This window comes from Merops nubicus, unplaced genomic scaffold (genome assembly GCF_000691845.1).
Source record: "Merops nubicus isolate BGI_N331 unplaced genomic scaffold, ASM69184v1 scaffold15997, whole genome shotgun sequence".
In the NCBI taxonomy this organism is placed as follows: Eukaryota; Metazoa; Chordata; class Aves; order Coraciiformes; family Meropidae; genus Merops; species Merops nubicus.
In genome coordinates, this window is record NW_008621136.1 from 12008 (window position 1) to 27642 (window position 15635).

The following is a 15635-nucleotide window of genomic DNA, read 5'->3' on the forward strand; positions in this document are numbered from 1 at the left end:
ATTTTAGTGTCAAACTAATAAACAAGGCAAAACAAAAGCTGCTTTTGAAGGTACAGAAGGTCTTTAGTTGTAACTTGAGGCATACTGTGATATATTACCATAGCTGCTTTGCAATTTAAAACTGATTATTTGGCAGAGCCTGGTTCTGTGGGTAATGGTAAGCTTATCACAGCAATAAAATAGCACAAAATGAGATTATGACTCTTTTCCTTAAAGTAGCATGTGGGTTTTTTTCTTGTAACTTAAAATTTCATTCTTCTAAAATTCCAGTCCATATGAAAACAACTGAAGTAGGTGAAAATACAGGCTTAGCATCTGCATCCAGGCCATTACCTTGACACTTGTCCCCATCTTGCTGAGGTTAAAGACAGGTCTTTGTACTTCCCATCGTATGTCCCTCGTCCCCTGATGTGGAGCTTGCAAGGCCTCTCTCCCAGCAGTCCAGTGATGGTCATGATGGTCTCATACTCGGTGTCACTCCTAAACACAGAGCAGAAAGACAGTTCAGCTACAGCAAGATGCAGTTCTCTGTTGAAGGATCAGACGAGTTAGAGAGGAGGAGAAGAAAGGAGAAGATGGTGCCCTAGGACATGAGCTGCTCCCAGTCCCAAGTGCTGTTTGCAGGTGACAATCTGACTTCACAGGGTCCTGTCCCTCAGCTACATACAGGAGGCTCGAAAACAATGGTCCAAAGACACTGAGTTATTAACTCCACGTTTGAAAGAACAACTTGAGTATCTTCCTACTTGTCAAATTCCATTTTAGTTAAATCAAACGAAGCCCTGCTGGGGGCAAGTGTCTGGGAGCAAACAGAGCAAATACCTGCACTGCCTGGGTGTGAACACTCATCCCTGTGACAAAGCTTGGAACAGAGGAGTTTCTGCCAGCTCCCCTAAGACAAGGGGCACTGGGTGGAGCCCAGGTTGTGAATGGATGTGAACACATCCCTGTGACAGACAAAGCTTGGAACAGAGGAGTTTCTGCCAGCTCCCCTCAGACAAGGGGCACTGGGAGGAGCCCAGGTTGCAAATGAACACCAGGAAGCCTTCAGCAAGAGTTGTGTGCTGCCTGGCAGCATCGTTTGCCTAAGGCTAATGCTCCCCAGAGCTCCTGGGAGCATCCAGCTGAGGGACTCTGTGGCTGAGACGCTGGTGTAAAGGCCTGAGGCAAGAGCCTCTTCTGCCAGGTGACTTTTATTTTTTCCTTCTCATAGCAAATTCCCCGCAGGAAGATGGCTGGTTTAGGGAGGTGAATTATTAAAATCGCCCTGCATGTGATTATTTATTAATGCCACGCTGGTGCCGAGCTCTGCTGTGCTGGGAGTGCTGCTGGAGCTGAGCAGAGCAGCTGGTGCTAGGCAGCAGCTCCTGCTCCCAGGCACTGCAGGCACCGCTGATCGGCGGCCCTTGGCAGACAAAAGAAACGCTTCGGGCGTGTTCAGAAGCACTCCAGCAAACTTTGGGCAGTCGGGAGCCTGGGGGGTGTCTGGTCCACCACGCTGCTCAGAGCAGGGGCAGCTTCACCCCGCCGAGGCTGCGGGAGCTCCAGGGGTGGAGCAGTGTGTTCAGGGAGATGGAGGTTACCACAGGAACTTGGGGCAGCCCTGCTTTGCTTCTTGAAACTCCTCTGTCAGCCCTGGTCACAGAAATCACAGGGATAAACTTTCTGCTGCAATTTCCAAGAAAATAACTTGGAATGGAAGCAGAATTCTCTTACAGGAGTGGCCTCTCTTTAATTAGAGCAAAGCAATTTAAAGGCTTTGGGTCAGTACCTCTGCCAGTCACAATTAATCCCTCACCTTGACAAAGGTTATGATGAGGTGTCCACAAACATAATTAGAACAATATTAGATGTTTATAGGACAAAGAAAGTAATTTTCATATGCTCTCTGCTGTCACTTGCCTGCAGCTCACGTTATCTTTGCTGTGTAGAAAACCTTTGGACTAGAGGCAACAAAAATACCCTTTTTTCTTTTTTTTCTCATCAAACAGCAACAGACTAACACTAAACAGGGCACGAGGCAGAGCAAGGGTACAACAAATTGCATCAAAGCATCAGAACAACATTTTGCCCCATTTCCTTCACCAGGAGGTGCTCCTAGTAGGGAAGTAAAGGACTTCAGAAAGTTTATTTTAGAGAGAAGCCACAAACTGTAATAAAGGATCCCTGAGACTCATTGTAAAACACTATTTCCTGCATGATAAACAGCTCCTTTACTGGAATTCTGAACTCCTGCAGAGACATTTCTCCCTCTGTCCTAACAAAGTGCTGGATGCATGAAGGACCCAACTGTTGTATCAGCCTCTGCACTGAATTCCAGGCCTGAGCCATGTCTCCTGTTGCAGACGTTGCCCTAAGGAAAGGGGCTTTATCCAGCAGTGTGTTATGCCAGCTGCTGGAACAGTGTGATTACAAGTGGGGAGACCTAAAAGCTGAAATTCTGGGTGCCAAGTCCAGAAGAAGTCGTATGGCTGGGAGCAGAGTCAGGAACGTGGTTCCATGGAAGAAGCACCAGCTGGAAGCCCAGGGTTGGGGAGTGTTAGAAGCAAAACGAGCAGCCTGGCAACAAGGACACAGGAGCAGAGCAGAACTGCTCTTTGCTTTCAGTGACTGCTCACACTGCAAGCCTGGTGTGTGTTGATGGGGTGTAGCAGCAAGAGCTCACCCTGTTATTGGTACCTGGCAGTAAAGCTGATCTGCAGCATCTCTCTGGTAGGTGCTTCCCCTTCACGTGCCTCCAAAACGCCATTGGTAGGAGAGACAGAAAATCCTGCTGGGTCGTTGGACGTTTCCTGGTCACCTGCAGTGCAGGGGGCAGATGTCAAACAAAGCCACACAAGACCCTTTGTGCAGGGTTGTGTGGTGGGTGGCATCAACCCAACGTGTCTTGCACTGTTGGATGTGCATGTCCACTTTGTTTTTTCTAATCCAGGGGAGTCATCAGTGCCTCCACATCAAAATAATAAGGCCCTGATCTTTCCTTTGAAGCCCATCTGTTGGGAACACCATTAGGCACAAGCTCAAACCGAGCTCAGGAGGAGCTGCTGCTTCTTGTTGCCTCCTAGGATTGTATTACAGATGAGCAAAGCATGTCCACTGCTTGTGAGGGTTGTGATTCAGTGTTTTGGTTAAAGCTGGAGCAAGTTCTGGAATCAGTAGAAACACACTGATGTCCAAAGAAAGGGAAGAAATAAAAACACAAGGAAAAACCCATGTAATTGAGAACAGAAGCAGACCTGCTATGTTTGCAGCCAGTATCATCATGTATTGGCTATATACCGAGTGAGTGCCTGCAGTCTTACTAAACAAACCCCCTCAACAGTGAAACTATACCAAGGAAATCCAAGAGCAAAACCAGAATACCCAGCAAAGCAGTCCAGTAACTCCTGCAGCCACTCCTGTTACACAGGAAGACATGTTCAGTCCTGGTCTGTGCAACAAAGCAGGTCTTGAAATCAATCGTGTGGCAGGAGAGCTCCAGAACTGGGACAGTGAGGTATGCAGTCACTGGGACCAGCTGCAGGACAGAGGGGAGAGGAAAAACTCACAGCATTTCTGTGGAGCTTGATAATATCTGCTACAGCTGGATCATTCTTAACCTCGAGCACTGCATGGGGTAGTTGTTCTTTTGTAATAGAGTCAATTCCCCACTCTAAGCTTGGAGTGAATCAAGTTGTTGCTTGTACTGTTTTGGGAGAGGTTTTCAAACCAGACACTGGTCCTAATGAAGTAACACGGCGTGAACGTTCCCAATTGTTACTGGGGTTTTCTGTGGCCACGCAGACATTACAGCATCTGGTGCTCCCTTGGGGCTGTGTATGGCCTGCTGTGACTCACTCCATCTGTGCAGATTGCCCAAGATTATTACTAAACTGATTGTATCCTGGATGTGGTGCTTGGGCCCCACACAGGTCCGTCCCAGAAATACCTGGTATGAAAAAAATCACTGCCTGCAGTGTAGGGGAGGTGCAGGAGACTTGGTGGGGGTGGGTTACGACTTCCCATCTGGAGGAGATGGGCTGTTAAACGTGTGTGGGCTGGGACTGCACCACAGGAGCTGCACTGGGAGGCTGAAGAAGCCCTCAGGCCCTGCAGGAGGCAATTTGGGTGACTCAGCCACTGGCGTGTCCACGGAGATGCTGCTGACCCTGTCCCTTGGAGGGACACTGAGAGCCACACTGGGCCTGCTGCCCTTTGAGCCATCCTGCTGTGCAATGAGCTGGGCCACGAGCACCAGGGTGATGACCCAAAGCCTCTCTGTCCACCTGAGAGTCACCTGCAGCCTCAGCAGAGCCATCTCCTTTTGCAAAGCCAGATGACACCATCTGCTCTAGAGGTGGCTGTACCCCAGAGTAGGTCCTAAAGCACCCCAACTCTGAATGGAAGTGATAAAACACAGCCCTCCCTCGGGGCCCAGGGACCTGCTCTGATCTTACCTGGCTAGTCCCATTGCTATGTTCAATGACCAGATTTTGGTTGAACTTCAGCTTTCTCTCTCCATTCTCAAACTGGAGCACTTGGTATCCAGGAAGCAGCTGGGCATCTGGCAAATGCTGATGCCTAAGCAACTCCAGAGTTGTGTGGAATGACACTTTCACCTGTGGGAAGGGGAACTCACATGACCAGCACATAAGAAGACAGCGTGTGCAGGAAATCCAAAATAAACACAGCTCCAAGGCCCAGGAGCACATTTTCCCACTGGAACCCAAAAGGTGTCATGCCAGCAACCAAATTCCCACGGGCACAGAGCAGCATAATTAAAGAAAAAAACACAGCTACTTCCTATCAATGCAGCACACAGCAATGGAGTGGAAAGGTGAACAGCTCATTCCTGAGCCACAGAGGACAAACACTCTCTAGCTAGACAAAGGCTCTAAATTCCTGAGGTTACAAATATCATAGTCCCAAAACTGGCTTAGACAACATCAACCTTTCTTCCCACATATGCAGAATTAAGACACCCGTGTCTATGTCCAAATGAACACCAAAAAATGAGCAGTACACTGCAAAAATGCAGCTGCTCCTCATTCTTTGCACCCCAGCTAATTCTTGACTCTGGGACTTTGTTTTCCTTAATGTCCCAAAACAAACCACATTTTTCTGTGTTGGCACTGCTGCGTCTCACTTAAGGGAAGGAGGGACTGCAGTCTTTGGAAATCTTTTAATTTGTCCAGCATTTATATGGCTATTGCTTTTGGTGAGCTCTAAAAGCCACAGGGTTTTCTGCAGGAGTTTGCAGCAGGTCAGACCTGAGGAAAAAAGCACTTCAGGGCCACTGTACAAAAATATTCTGTATCCACAACATAGCAGGAAAAACTGCAGTCATTAGCATTGCTAATACACCACTGCTTCCCCTGAAACTGGGAGATCCTGTACGGGTTGTGTTTTTCTTGTGGTTCATCTGGGCCATGCTAACACACCAATTACTAACCCATCTACTCTGGCACAGGATTATTATTTCTGAGCCTACCAGCATGTTTTGCTGTGGATAAAGTACAAGCTGCGGTCGCTGCTCTTTTTCCTCCTTGCTGTGGGATGTTTTGGTGCTCTTTTTGGGATCTGTGCTGGACAGGCTGAAGGGCGTAGACAGAAGGAGCCTGAAGTACAGAGGAACCTTAGTGCAATTGGTGAGTTTCAAACTCTGAGTCATGACCGAATCTGTCAAAACCTGATGGAGAGATGAGTCAAATCTGGTTAGTTTTAGCTCCCTTGAGAGGTTTGCACTGGTCTGTCTGGTCATTCAACACCAGTGGGGATCTGAAGGGCTTCACCCCAAAGGAAATCACTATTTCCTGCTTGTGCTTTTCAAACGTTTTTCATTACTAAAAAAGAGAATACAAATAATGTAATAAAGTTTAAAAATCTTTGAATGTCAGGGGTCATAGGAACTGAGCAGGCTGCTCTAAGTGACTCATTCTGCTATCAGACTTTTATGTCCTAAAAATAGCTATTTATTTTTCTACTTATTTATTTTCCTCTGCAAAGAAAGAAAAAGACATACAAAATAGTCATTGTCTGAGCTCAGCTTTGCTTATTCCTGGGTATTGTGTACTCAGCCCTTTTGTTTTACCTATCTTGTTACAGGCAAGGTAGAAAACTGCAACATGGGGCTACTGGGGTTCAAGATGCTTTTTAGAAACCCTGTGCATACAGCTCTGAATTGTTGCAGTGGCACAGCATACAAACCAGCCAAAGACACCAGGATGTGAAGCACTCACCCCCAGCAGAGGCTGATCTGCTAGGAGATCACTCGCCGTTGAATAAAACACCATTCCTCTGTCATGGTCCGTGGCTACTTGTAACCTGAGTGCAGAGGAGCAGAGCTGGTCAGAGCCCTGCCCTCCAGGCCGTGTCCTGGCTCAGGGTGATGGCACTTACAGAGCACGTCCTACAGAACCCTCCAGGTCCACTCGTAAGGGTGGAGCTTCGTAGCCCTGTCTGCGATGCACCTTGTTGGGCACCATCCTTGCAAGCTGGCAACAAAATGCAAACAGAAGTGATGTATAAAATGATAGCCCCAAAACCCAAACCCCTGCTTTTAGCCCGAGAGGTTATTGGCCAAAATGGGATTCTGCTTGACAATGTTTCTAAGATGTGGTGGCAACATGAGAGGAACAGCAGCTCAGCAGTGGTTCAGCTCTGAATGGCTGTGGGTAACATGGCTGCAGATGCCTCTTCCTCCAGGAACTGGGGCTGTTAGGGGTGTTTAATTTTATTAAATGTGCTATTATTCAGTCCTCACACCTTGCACCTCTGCAATGCTTCACGTCAGGCAGTCACAGAGCAATTCATGAACCACCACTGAGGCCTCACGTCAGCCTGTGAGCTGCACTCGTGGTGCTGAGGAGGACGTTTCCCAGAGGAGAGCTGCTCTCCACATTCACAGATGGGGAAGGGGGCCCCAGGGCCAGGAGCAGAACTCAGCAGTGCTGAGTCTCAGCCCCATTAACTCCTGTGACCCATCAAACCCCATGTGAGGGTGGTTCAACCCCTGGGCTCTCAGCTGGGGTCCACCACCCCAGGCACAGCATGAAGGTGGTGACACTCCCACCCCAGGATGCTTCTGGCTAGAGGACAAACAAAACAAATGAACAACCCTGGGTCGGGGAGGATGTCCAGGGCAGCAGGGACAGGACTGTTGACACAGGCTGGCCACGTGAACTACAGGAAGGGGGACAGTTATTTCCTAGTCACCTTTGGCCTCGCTGCCAGAGGCATTTACCTCGTCGTCCAGGCTCATGAAACCCAGCACATGCCCTTCACACCGCGCTTCAGCCAGCGGCTCCGGGAGGACGCCGGGGGTGAAGGAGATGCAAACGGAGCTGCTGCCACCTCCTGGAACCACCTGCAGCAGAGAGACAACAGCTCAGCAGCTGCCTGGGATTGCACAAGCACCCTCAGCACTCAGCTGCTAGAACCAGATGCACAAGCAGCGTGAGATCTCCTGGGGATGGGCTACGCTCAGGCTACTAAAATGACGACACGTGACAACAAAATGACAATGATTTCAGCTGCAAATATCGGCGTAGCTGCTCTTTGGCATCAACAGGGTTTGAGCACAGTCCCAGAGCAACTCTCTCAAGTGCACACACATAAGCACAAACCTGTTTGTTTTTAAATACACCCAGTTCTGCCCACTTGTACATGGCTAACCCAGACGGCTCTCCCACAACTAACAGCACTCACAGATGGAAGAAATATTTTTGTGAAGAGTTACAGGTGTGAAATCAGAGTATTTTACAGTTCAGTTTACTCTTGGCCATTTTTCTGAGGACAGGAGGGAATGCAATTGAATGCATTAGAATGCACTGCAGTGAATATTCAGGGATTTACAGGTTGAATAGATTCTGTTCTTTTTTAGGTGCATTATGCAGGTTATGATTAAACCCTGCTGTTGCTGCAGAAAACCCTTTGCCATCTCCCTTCTCAAGTCACACCTAGTCAAATTTATAAGCTCAGAGGCCATGTGGCATGTGCTGTTTTCAGGCTAGTGCTGTCCTGACACAAACTCCTCCATTTCATTTACGGTTGGACTTGATGAGCTTAAAGAACTTTTCCAAGCTAAATGATTCTATGATGCATGTGCTCACACAGGGAGATGTTTGGTCGTGCTGGACCTATGTTCAGCAGAAGCAAAACTAGCTCAGGTCTCCTTTGCACTGTGTTTCCCTGCTCAGAGGGGTGGGGAGCATCAGAAAGCTCTGCCTGAGGTCTGGCAGGGCCAGAGCAGAGCTAATAAGCTCCTTCTGGAGCCATAGTAGATGTCTGGGGCAACTCTGTCACTCATAATTAGATATTTCCAGTGCTGTCTTTGTCTTATTGCTAGGGAATTGTGATGCTGTGGTCTCTGTTTGCACCAGTTACTTTTGAAGTGCTGTGGCTTACAACAGTTTATCCAAGAGCTGTCTGCAGAGTCACCCCTCTCCCAGCAGCCTGCTTCCCAGCTCTGCCACATCTGCTTAGCAAATCAACCCTGGCTGAAGAACATGCTTCCAAGACACCAGGCTGGATGCCTCCCACCTAATGGCACACATTTCACCACGACAACCCCAGTGGCAAGAGCAGAGATGTCACCCTAGGGAGCCTAGTACAAGTGACACTTAATTCCAGTCGTCAGTTACCTGTTTAAATGGAGGTAGGACACTCGTTTTTCTGTTAAATTTTCAAAACCTTCTCATGGTCATCACCAATATCCCAAAGCCTCCCAGTCTGGTGTTTCACTGTTTGGTAGTCTCTACTTCAAACCAAAGCTACTACCTGCTCTGTCTCCTCCATCCTGCATAAAATATGCTATATCTAAGCCTAAAGAAAATGTAAAATCTTACTATCTGCCTTGGAGTAATGGAGTAGGGGTCGTCTGCAGGAACCCCTTCATGAGGTCGTATGAGTACAGAGACAATTTTCTGTACTGGAGGTTCTTGAGTGCCAATTTCCTTCTCCTCACTGCCAGAGTCTGAAGGCTGCAGGGAGACAAGGGTGGGGAGTGGTTAAACCTGGAGGGTAAATGGTTAAAACGAGGAGGAATACAAGTGAAGTGCACAGGGAACTGCTGTGCTAGTCAGCAAGTGTGGCCAGCTCCAGCTTCCTTATTTCTGGCACAAAAGCTGGACACGTGGATGTGCCCTGTACAGTTTTTCATGCATAGGTTTGCTGTCCTGAAGCTGCTCCTGAACTCCTTGGAACACGTGCATGCTTGGGTCCTGTTCTACCACGAGAAGCCCTCAGCCCTGACACACCAGCACTCTAGGTGATAATGTTCCCCTGTTCCACAAGAAAGGTCAGAGGTGGATTCCAAACAACTCTTGCCGTCTGAGCTGAAGCAGAGAAAATGTGCTTTTACTCTCTTTTCTGTAAAGTTTTTGCCAGAGAACTTTACATATCCTGCACGGAACCTTCTCCCTGTCGCTCCCAGCCCTTCCCAAAATTGCCATACTATAGTCAAACTTCATGTGTGATAGATGTTACCAGAGGAACAGAACCAATCTAGCCCTAGCCCTGGGATAATTACCTCCAGATCATGAGCTGCAGTTTGAACTCACAGGTGAGATTCAGGTCCCTGCCTCTGGCACACATTGACACCATAAAGCACCCATGAGAAAAGCAGGCCCAAAGTAAGGAGTTTTAGTTATGGTAACACTTCCATGTGAAAATATCATTAGTTTTCCAATGACAGTATTTTTTAAAGTATCTCATCAGCTTCTTTAACAGTTTTAAGAGAAGGAGAAGCTGCAGAGCTGTGTGCTTATAGCTCATTCTGGAAGCTCATCCCTGATACCAGCAGAGAGGAGCTGATGTCCCCTCTAACAACCCAGCTCTTAGCTACAAGTTACATCGTGTGTTATTGTTTTCAGCCTCCCATGCCAAGAAACCCATCATGTATCTCAGCAGCAGCACAAACCCAGACCAACAGCTGACCTCATCCGTGGTTTGGGAAGCTGGACAAGTGCTCCCACAGGGAAGGGCAGCTGGATCCAGCTCTGACACGACCCCTGACGCCGAGCTGCCACCAATGGATGTGGTCTCGTTTGCAGCCATGCCCTGAGGAGGAAAAGGGTCTCCAAAGAGCATCAGCAGGTCCACCAGCTTGTTATCATCTTCCTCTTGGTTATAAATTTCCAAGTCCAGGCGGATGTCTGAATTGAAAAGGAGAAAGGACAATTAGTCCTGGTCACTGAGAAGACCCGTGGCTTAGTTGGTACCAGAGAAGCAGAATATCAAGTCTCACATCTGTGCCTAGCAACTGGGCTGCTATTAAAGCACCTCTTAACCTTTCCATGTTTGCTGTAAACTAAACTGAGTTAAGACTGTGTGTGCTATGCTCTTATAGCTTGGCCACTTCCTAAGTCCTAAACTATACTTTTAATAACATTAAAATAAATAACAAGTAATTCATTTGTGAAGCAAGTGTATTTGGTGGCATTCAGGAAAAAAAAAATTGTTTGACCTTTGCTCTGAAGAGCTTCAAATCTCACTCAAGAGATAAAAAGAACTGTAACACAGAAGAGCCAGATGATGCCACAAAGAAGCAGGTAACACATCTGATTGACCAGGACTAAAGGCTTATAAAAACAGGATGGAAAATCCTAAATTCCCATAATTTTGACGAGTGAAACCCCAGCCAAGTCAGGATAGGATGTGCAGTTTCAACAGAGTCAATGACATCTATTTCATGGGACCCTGGCTGGAGCCTACCTGCTTCTATACTATTATTGGTTTTGTAAAGCCTATCTTGATTAGGAAACCATAATTTCGACGAGGGAAACCCCAGCCAAGTTAGGAGAGGATGTGCAGTTTCAACACAGAGTCAATGACATCTATTTTATGGGGCCCTGGCTGGAGCCTACCTGCTTCTATACTATTATTGGTTTTGTAAAGCCTATCTTGATTAGGAAACAAGCCTGTTAATTAACATGTTTATGGTTTCTCCTGGTTTTATCCTCACCAGGAGCACAATGCAAGCGTCGATGGCTGCTGTACAAAAGTCACTCTTACCAAAGGGGGTGGGATTGTTGAGCTGGACCCTCCGATGGACAGGAGACCCTCCTGAGACATGAGTGCCAAACCTGAGGGGGGAACCTTGCTGTCAGCACGTGCAGAAAAGAAAAGTCAACGTCCAAAATCATTAAAGGTTTGTTTAAAAGTGGAAATGTGTCTGGCTGCACTGCCAAGCTGGTAAGAGCGGTGGTCAGATAAAGCAGGGCCTGTACTGTGAAATACAATATTGCTTTCTTTAATCAGCCTCTTTTTTGCATTTTTCTTAGTTGTCTCTGGTGTTTCAGGGTAAAGATGTGAAGGCAGCTTTTGTGAAAAACTCTGGCAGCAGCTACAGAGCAGTGGAGTGACCTGTGTCTGAGATTTCCAGGGGCAGGACCAGGCTGCAGATGCTCCTGGCTGCAGCATGACCCATTCTGATGCTAACTGCTCCCAGGTCAGAGAGCAGCAGTGATGCTGCACAGCAGCTGGCTGAGTCTCTGGTGCTGTGGTGCCCAGAAACCAACCCTCCCCCAGATGTGCAGATGCAACTTGCTGCATGAGAGGGTTTAAACCTCCCCCTGCCTCTGTTTACCTCGGGGCTGCATTTCTCCTGGTCCAGGTGAAGAGGCAGGGAGGAAAACTGTATGTGTTTGTGTTGCAGGAGCAGACACTCTACTTTGACAGCCACTTTGCTGACCTTCTCATTGTATCACAAAGAGATGGGGACGGGCAGGTATGTTGGCTACAGTCCAGTGGTACTTAATTCTCTGACTTCTCTGACAGTTTTTTGTGCTGTACCTGATTATGGGTTGCTCTGTTTGTGGTCCTGTCATCTGCAGGAAGATTGGACAGCCTTTCACAGTCATTTGCATAGGAATTAGTTTAGGTTGCAGGTCTCCCACCTATTAAAAACAAATGTTTGTTATTAAGGTCAAGATAAAACTTTATTTCTCTGGGTTACAAAATTACATTTTGAATACTGATTGGATTTTCCAATATTTTTGACTGTTTTCTTTTGACAGCATCTAATTCACATGCTAACGAAAGCTCTTCTCAGCAGGAGAATGCAATAACTCATCTGGTCACCAGCTTCCCTGCATCTTTTCCATACAACACAATATATTGTACTGGTAGAGCAGAGCAGTGCACTGGCCAGCTACCAAACAGATTTTATAAATTAAAACTGCTCCAGTCATTTCAAAAGGCACATGAAAATCTCCCCAGGGATAAACACGTTACCCCAAAACTAAACCATGCGTGGTAAGAACAAACCATTCTTCCCTGCATATTGTCAGAGGGAGTGGTAGTGTAAAACCTACCCTGATTTTTTTTACAGAAAAAAAAACAAGTCCTAAAAACTGAGGAAGTATTTTTAACAGAAAGGAATCTGGGGAAACACAACTGGTGTAAGCTCTGCCACAGTAATGCTTCCCTTAAAGCCGAGGCCCTGCGTACCTTAACGACCAGATCATCCCGGTACTCTCCCCACATGTTGTTGTAAGCTGTTATTTCTAGGGTTAGCTGCTGGAAGGCTTTCAGAGTTCCTGTGGAAGGTTGCACATGGAAAGCTACTCCCTTCCCGTGAGACAGCACTGCTGCTGCAAACTCTGCAGGAGCACAGCAGAGAAGCATTCGATGAATTTTGAGGAAATGGAACAAAGTTAGTCTTTCAATTAATACCTATGGCCATATTTTTTAGCTGGTGTTAATCAGCCTAACCTCACTGGGTTCAAAAAAGCCTGGGACCATTTACAGAACCCACATTTTTACCCAAGCTCCCTTCTGCAGGAGATCTTAATCTGTTTTTTTGAGAGTGAGTTCTTGCAGAGATTATTTCATAGGAAGACTCGCTTCCAACAACCTGATCCAGGACTCTTTGGGATATGGAAGGCACTAATTGGTTGCATGAAAACACACCCTCAGTTTGAGAAAAATAAGCTGGAATTTGTGCTAACTGGTTATTGTCCTATTAGCAGCTGCCTGTTATAGCTCTGTGAGCTCTTCAACACAAAGAATGAATCACACAGAGCAAAGCCTTTCCACATTCTGAGTCACCTGGCCTTTTAAACCAATAAGCTTGCATGGAATCTGTCAGAACAGCATTTTTCCAGTCTGAAGTACTAATTCAACAGCTGAAAAGCTCTGTCTTTGTAACAGATACCAAACAGTATGGCAAGGTACCAATATGTCCAAGTTTTATTTTGGATACAGAAGATACATCCATACTTTAGAGCATTTTGCTCCCATTTCCCTCCTCCCTGGGTCTCATGTGGCTCCAAATATTATTATTTTTCAGTACAACACATCAGAAATGATAGATGGGCTGTGCTGTAGCTTTCCACAGTGGGGAAGGTAGGTAAAAAAAAGCCTTAGATGGAGAAAAGCCTGCTGCAACAGTATTGCAAGACTGTGTAGGAGGGAAATGGCCAAACCTTATGCATGTTATCCATACTGGTTGCTGGGAGGGACCTATCACCAGAATCACCCAGCTTTGTTTCAGACTTGTTTTCAAGAGAAAGAAGAAGAAAAATAGACATAAAGAAAGGGAGGGAGAAATTAAAATAGGGGTGAGGGGAGAGAGAGGAAAAAAAACAAGCAGAGCTAATGCAGTGTGGGTTTTCAAACTCGAGGATGAGCTGAGGAACAAAGTCATTTAACAGGACAGACTTAGGCAGATACTCCAAGGATGAAAAGATGTGCCTGGCTGGCACATTTAGTGCTGGATATATTAGTCAGTTGTCCTTTGCCTTGTCTCCACTGAGGGGATTAACAGCTATTCTCATACCTGACTGGGCTCTTCTGGCTGCATGTTTTGTGACTGGCCCTCTTCTTTTCATGAGGTAGCTTGAAGAGCTTGAAAAAGCAACAACAAAAATCACACTGACTATTCTCACTGAAATGAGAGGGACTCTACTAAAGTAACAGCTCCCCCAGACTCCTAAATTAGTGGCCATTATAAGCTAGAGCAGAACTGCCTACAAAGCATTTTTTTGAATGTAATGCCCTTAAGAGCAAATCAGCTTGAGAGCTGTAAGACTCTGGGTACAATCTAACCCAACAGAGCCTTGGCTGGTGTAAACCAGCTTATGTCCCCTGGCAACAGGAGTGTTTTATCTTTCACAGAGAGAGCAAGACTTACAGGCAGGTTCCTTGTTCTGGAGGAAGGGAATAGCCAGTAAAATACTCAGCTTCTAGTTTGAATGGAGCACTGACTGCAGTGTGATTGGTAAGGAGGAGCTGACGCTTTACTACAGCTTTGAATGCAACTTCAGATCCAAAATCCAAAAGAAGATCACACGGGCTTTGTAACATTTGTCTTTCATCACTGTCAGAAAAAATTATGGTAGGATTAAAACAGTCTTATTTTCTTATCTCAGATAATGCCAGTAGAGTTTAAAACGTGCAGTGTTCAGTGTGGGTGTGATGATCAGTGTAAAAGGACAGTGCAGCCTTTGGGTTTTGTCACCAATATTTATTGCTCTTCATTTTTTCCTCTTCTATCCACATAAGGGTTTATTCTGAGTAAAATTATTATGTATAACATGCTGACCTACCAAATTAAAGCCACTTTTACTTACATAAAAATATATAAAGATAAGGATATTCCAAAAGAGACTATTTGTGCTACAAATCATAAAGTAAAAATCAGTCAGATGTAGCAAGTTAAAGAGAAATATATTCATCTTTCTTTAATATGACTCACAGTGCAACAATAAAACTTAATGGTCCAAAACACAGGATCTTGGGTAGAGTTCTGTAATTCTAAATCCACATCTTGTGATTTTTTGGCATTCCAGAGAACAGCTGTTGCTCACAAACACGTGAGGGACCACAGAGGTGCCACCCTTTGGGTGCCAGGGAGAAGGGCAGTTTTTCATGCCCTCTGCAGACACAAGTGTCAGGGCAACTGGCAGGTTACCAACACCAGGAGCACGGGGGGGAACTGACACAGCACTTGAATGTGAGTTTCACTGATGTGCAGTTTACTTCACACCAATTTCTTATTCATTAATCAGTGAATTCAGTTAAGTTGTTAATTGGTTTCAGCTAAACAATGGTGGGAGTGGAGTAGTGCTCTTTTCCAGCCTTGGGCCTAGAAAGATGCTGAATTTGGTCAGGGTGCAAATCCAGCACCTTTCCTTCACATGGGCACCTTCAGTGAACTCTTCCAGTGCATTTTACTGTCCTTGCTGCCTGCAGCAGGAGGAGGGATGAAGTTCACATGGATAAGTGGGGGGTTGCCCTCTGTTGTATGTTTGCTTTGGGAAGGAGTAATTTTTGTTCAGTTCTGGGGTAAACTCTTGATTTACCTGGCAACTCCACTGTCAGAAGGTACTGAGTAGGTGACATGCAGTCCTTTCACTTCCCCAGAAATGCTCAGAAAGAGGGGCTCAGTCATGCCTTCTATGCTGCAGGAAAGGGCAAGGTCTTTCAGCTCACCCTGAAAGGAGAAGAGTCAAGTTTCTTTGTGAATGAAGCAAACATCACAGAAGAAAAGCAGCCTCGTTAAGCAATTTATTAGAAAACACATATAAACTTCACCAGACTAAAACTAGAACTACAATATAATTGTGAAAAGTTTTACTGAGTTATTTTCACTACATTTTCTGCCAGCATCATACTCTTTTAGAAGGCAGTACCAAGGTAAAACGTTGTGGCTG

General features: G+C 46.2%; 1 protein-coding gene across 1 annotated transcript; it reads right to left on the reverse strand.

The window, feature by feature from the left end:
* Positions 1-329: 329 nt before the first annotated feature.
* Positions 330-15415, reverse strand: DLEC1 (deleted in lung and esophageal cancer 1; the record flags this gene model as incomplete). The annotated part of the gene is made up of 16 exons (XM_008944369.1): positions 330-480; positions 2680-2800; positions 3364-3517; positions 4437-4598; positions 5471-5668; positions 6219-6303; positions 6379-6473; positions 7223-7345; positions 8826-8960; positions 9916-10133; positions 10993-11063; positions 11773-11876; positions 12430-12581; positions 13760-13827; positions 14114-14299; positions 15285-15415. Coding segments are annotated over 16 exons (2154 nt in total), but the record flags the coding sequence as incomplete, so codon positions are not given.
* Between the last annotated feature and the right edge of the window lie 220 nt (positions 15416-15635).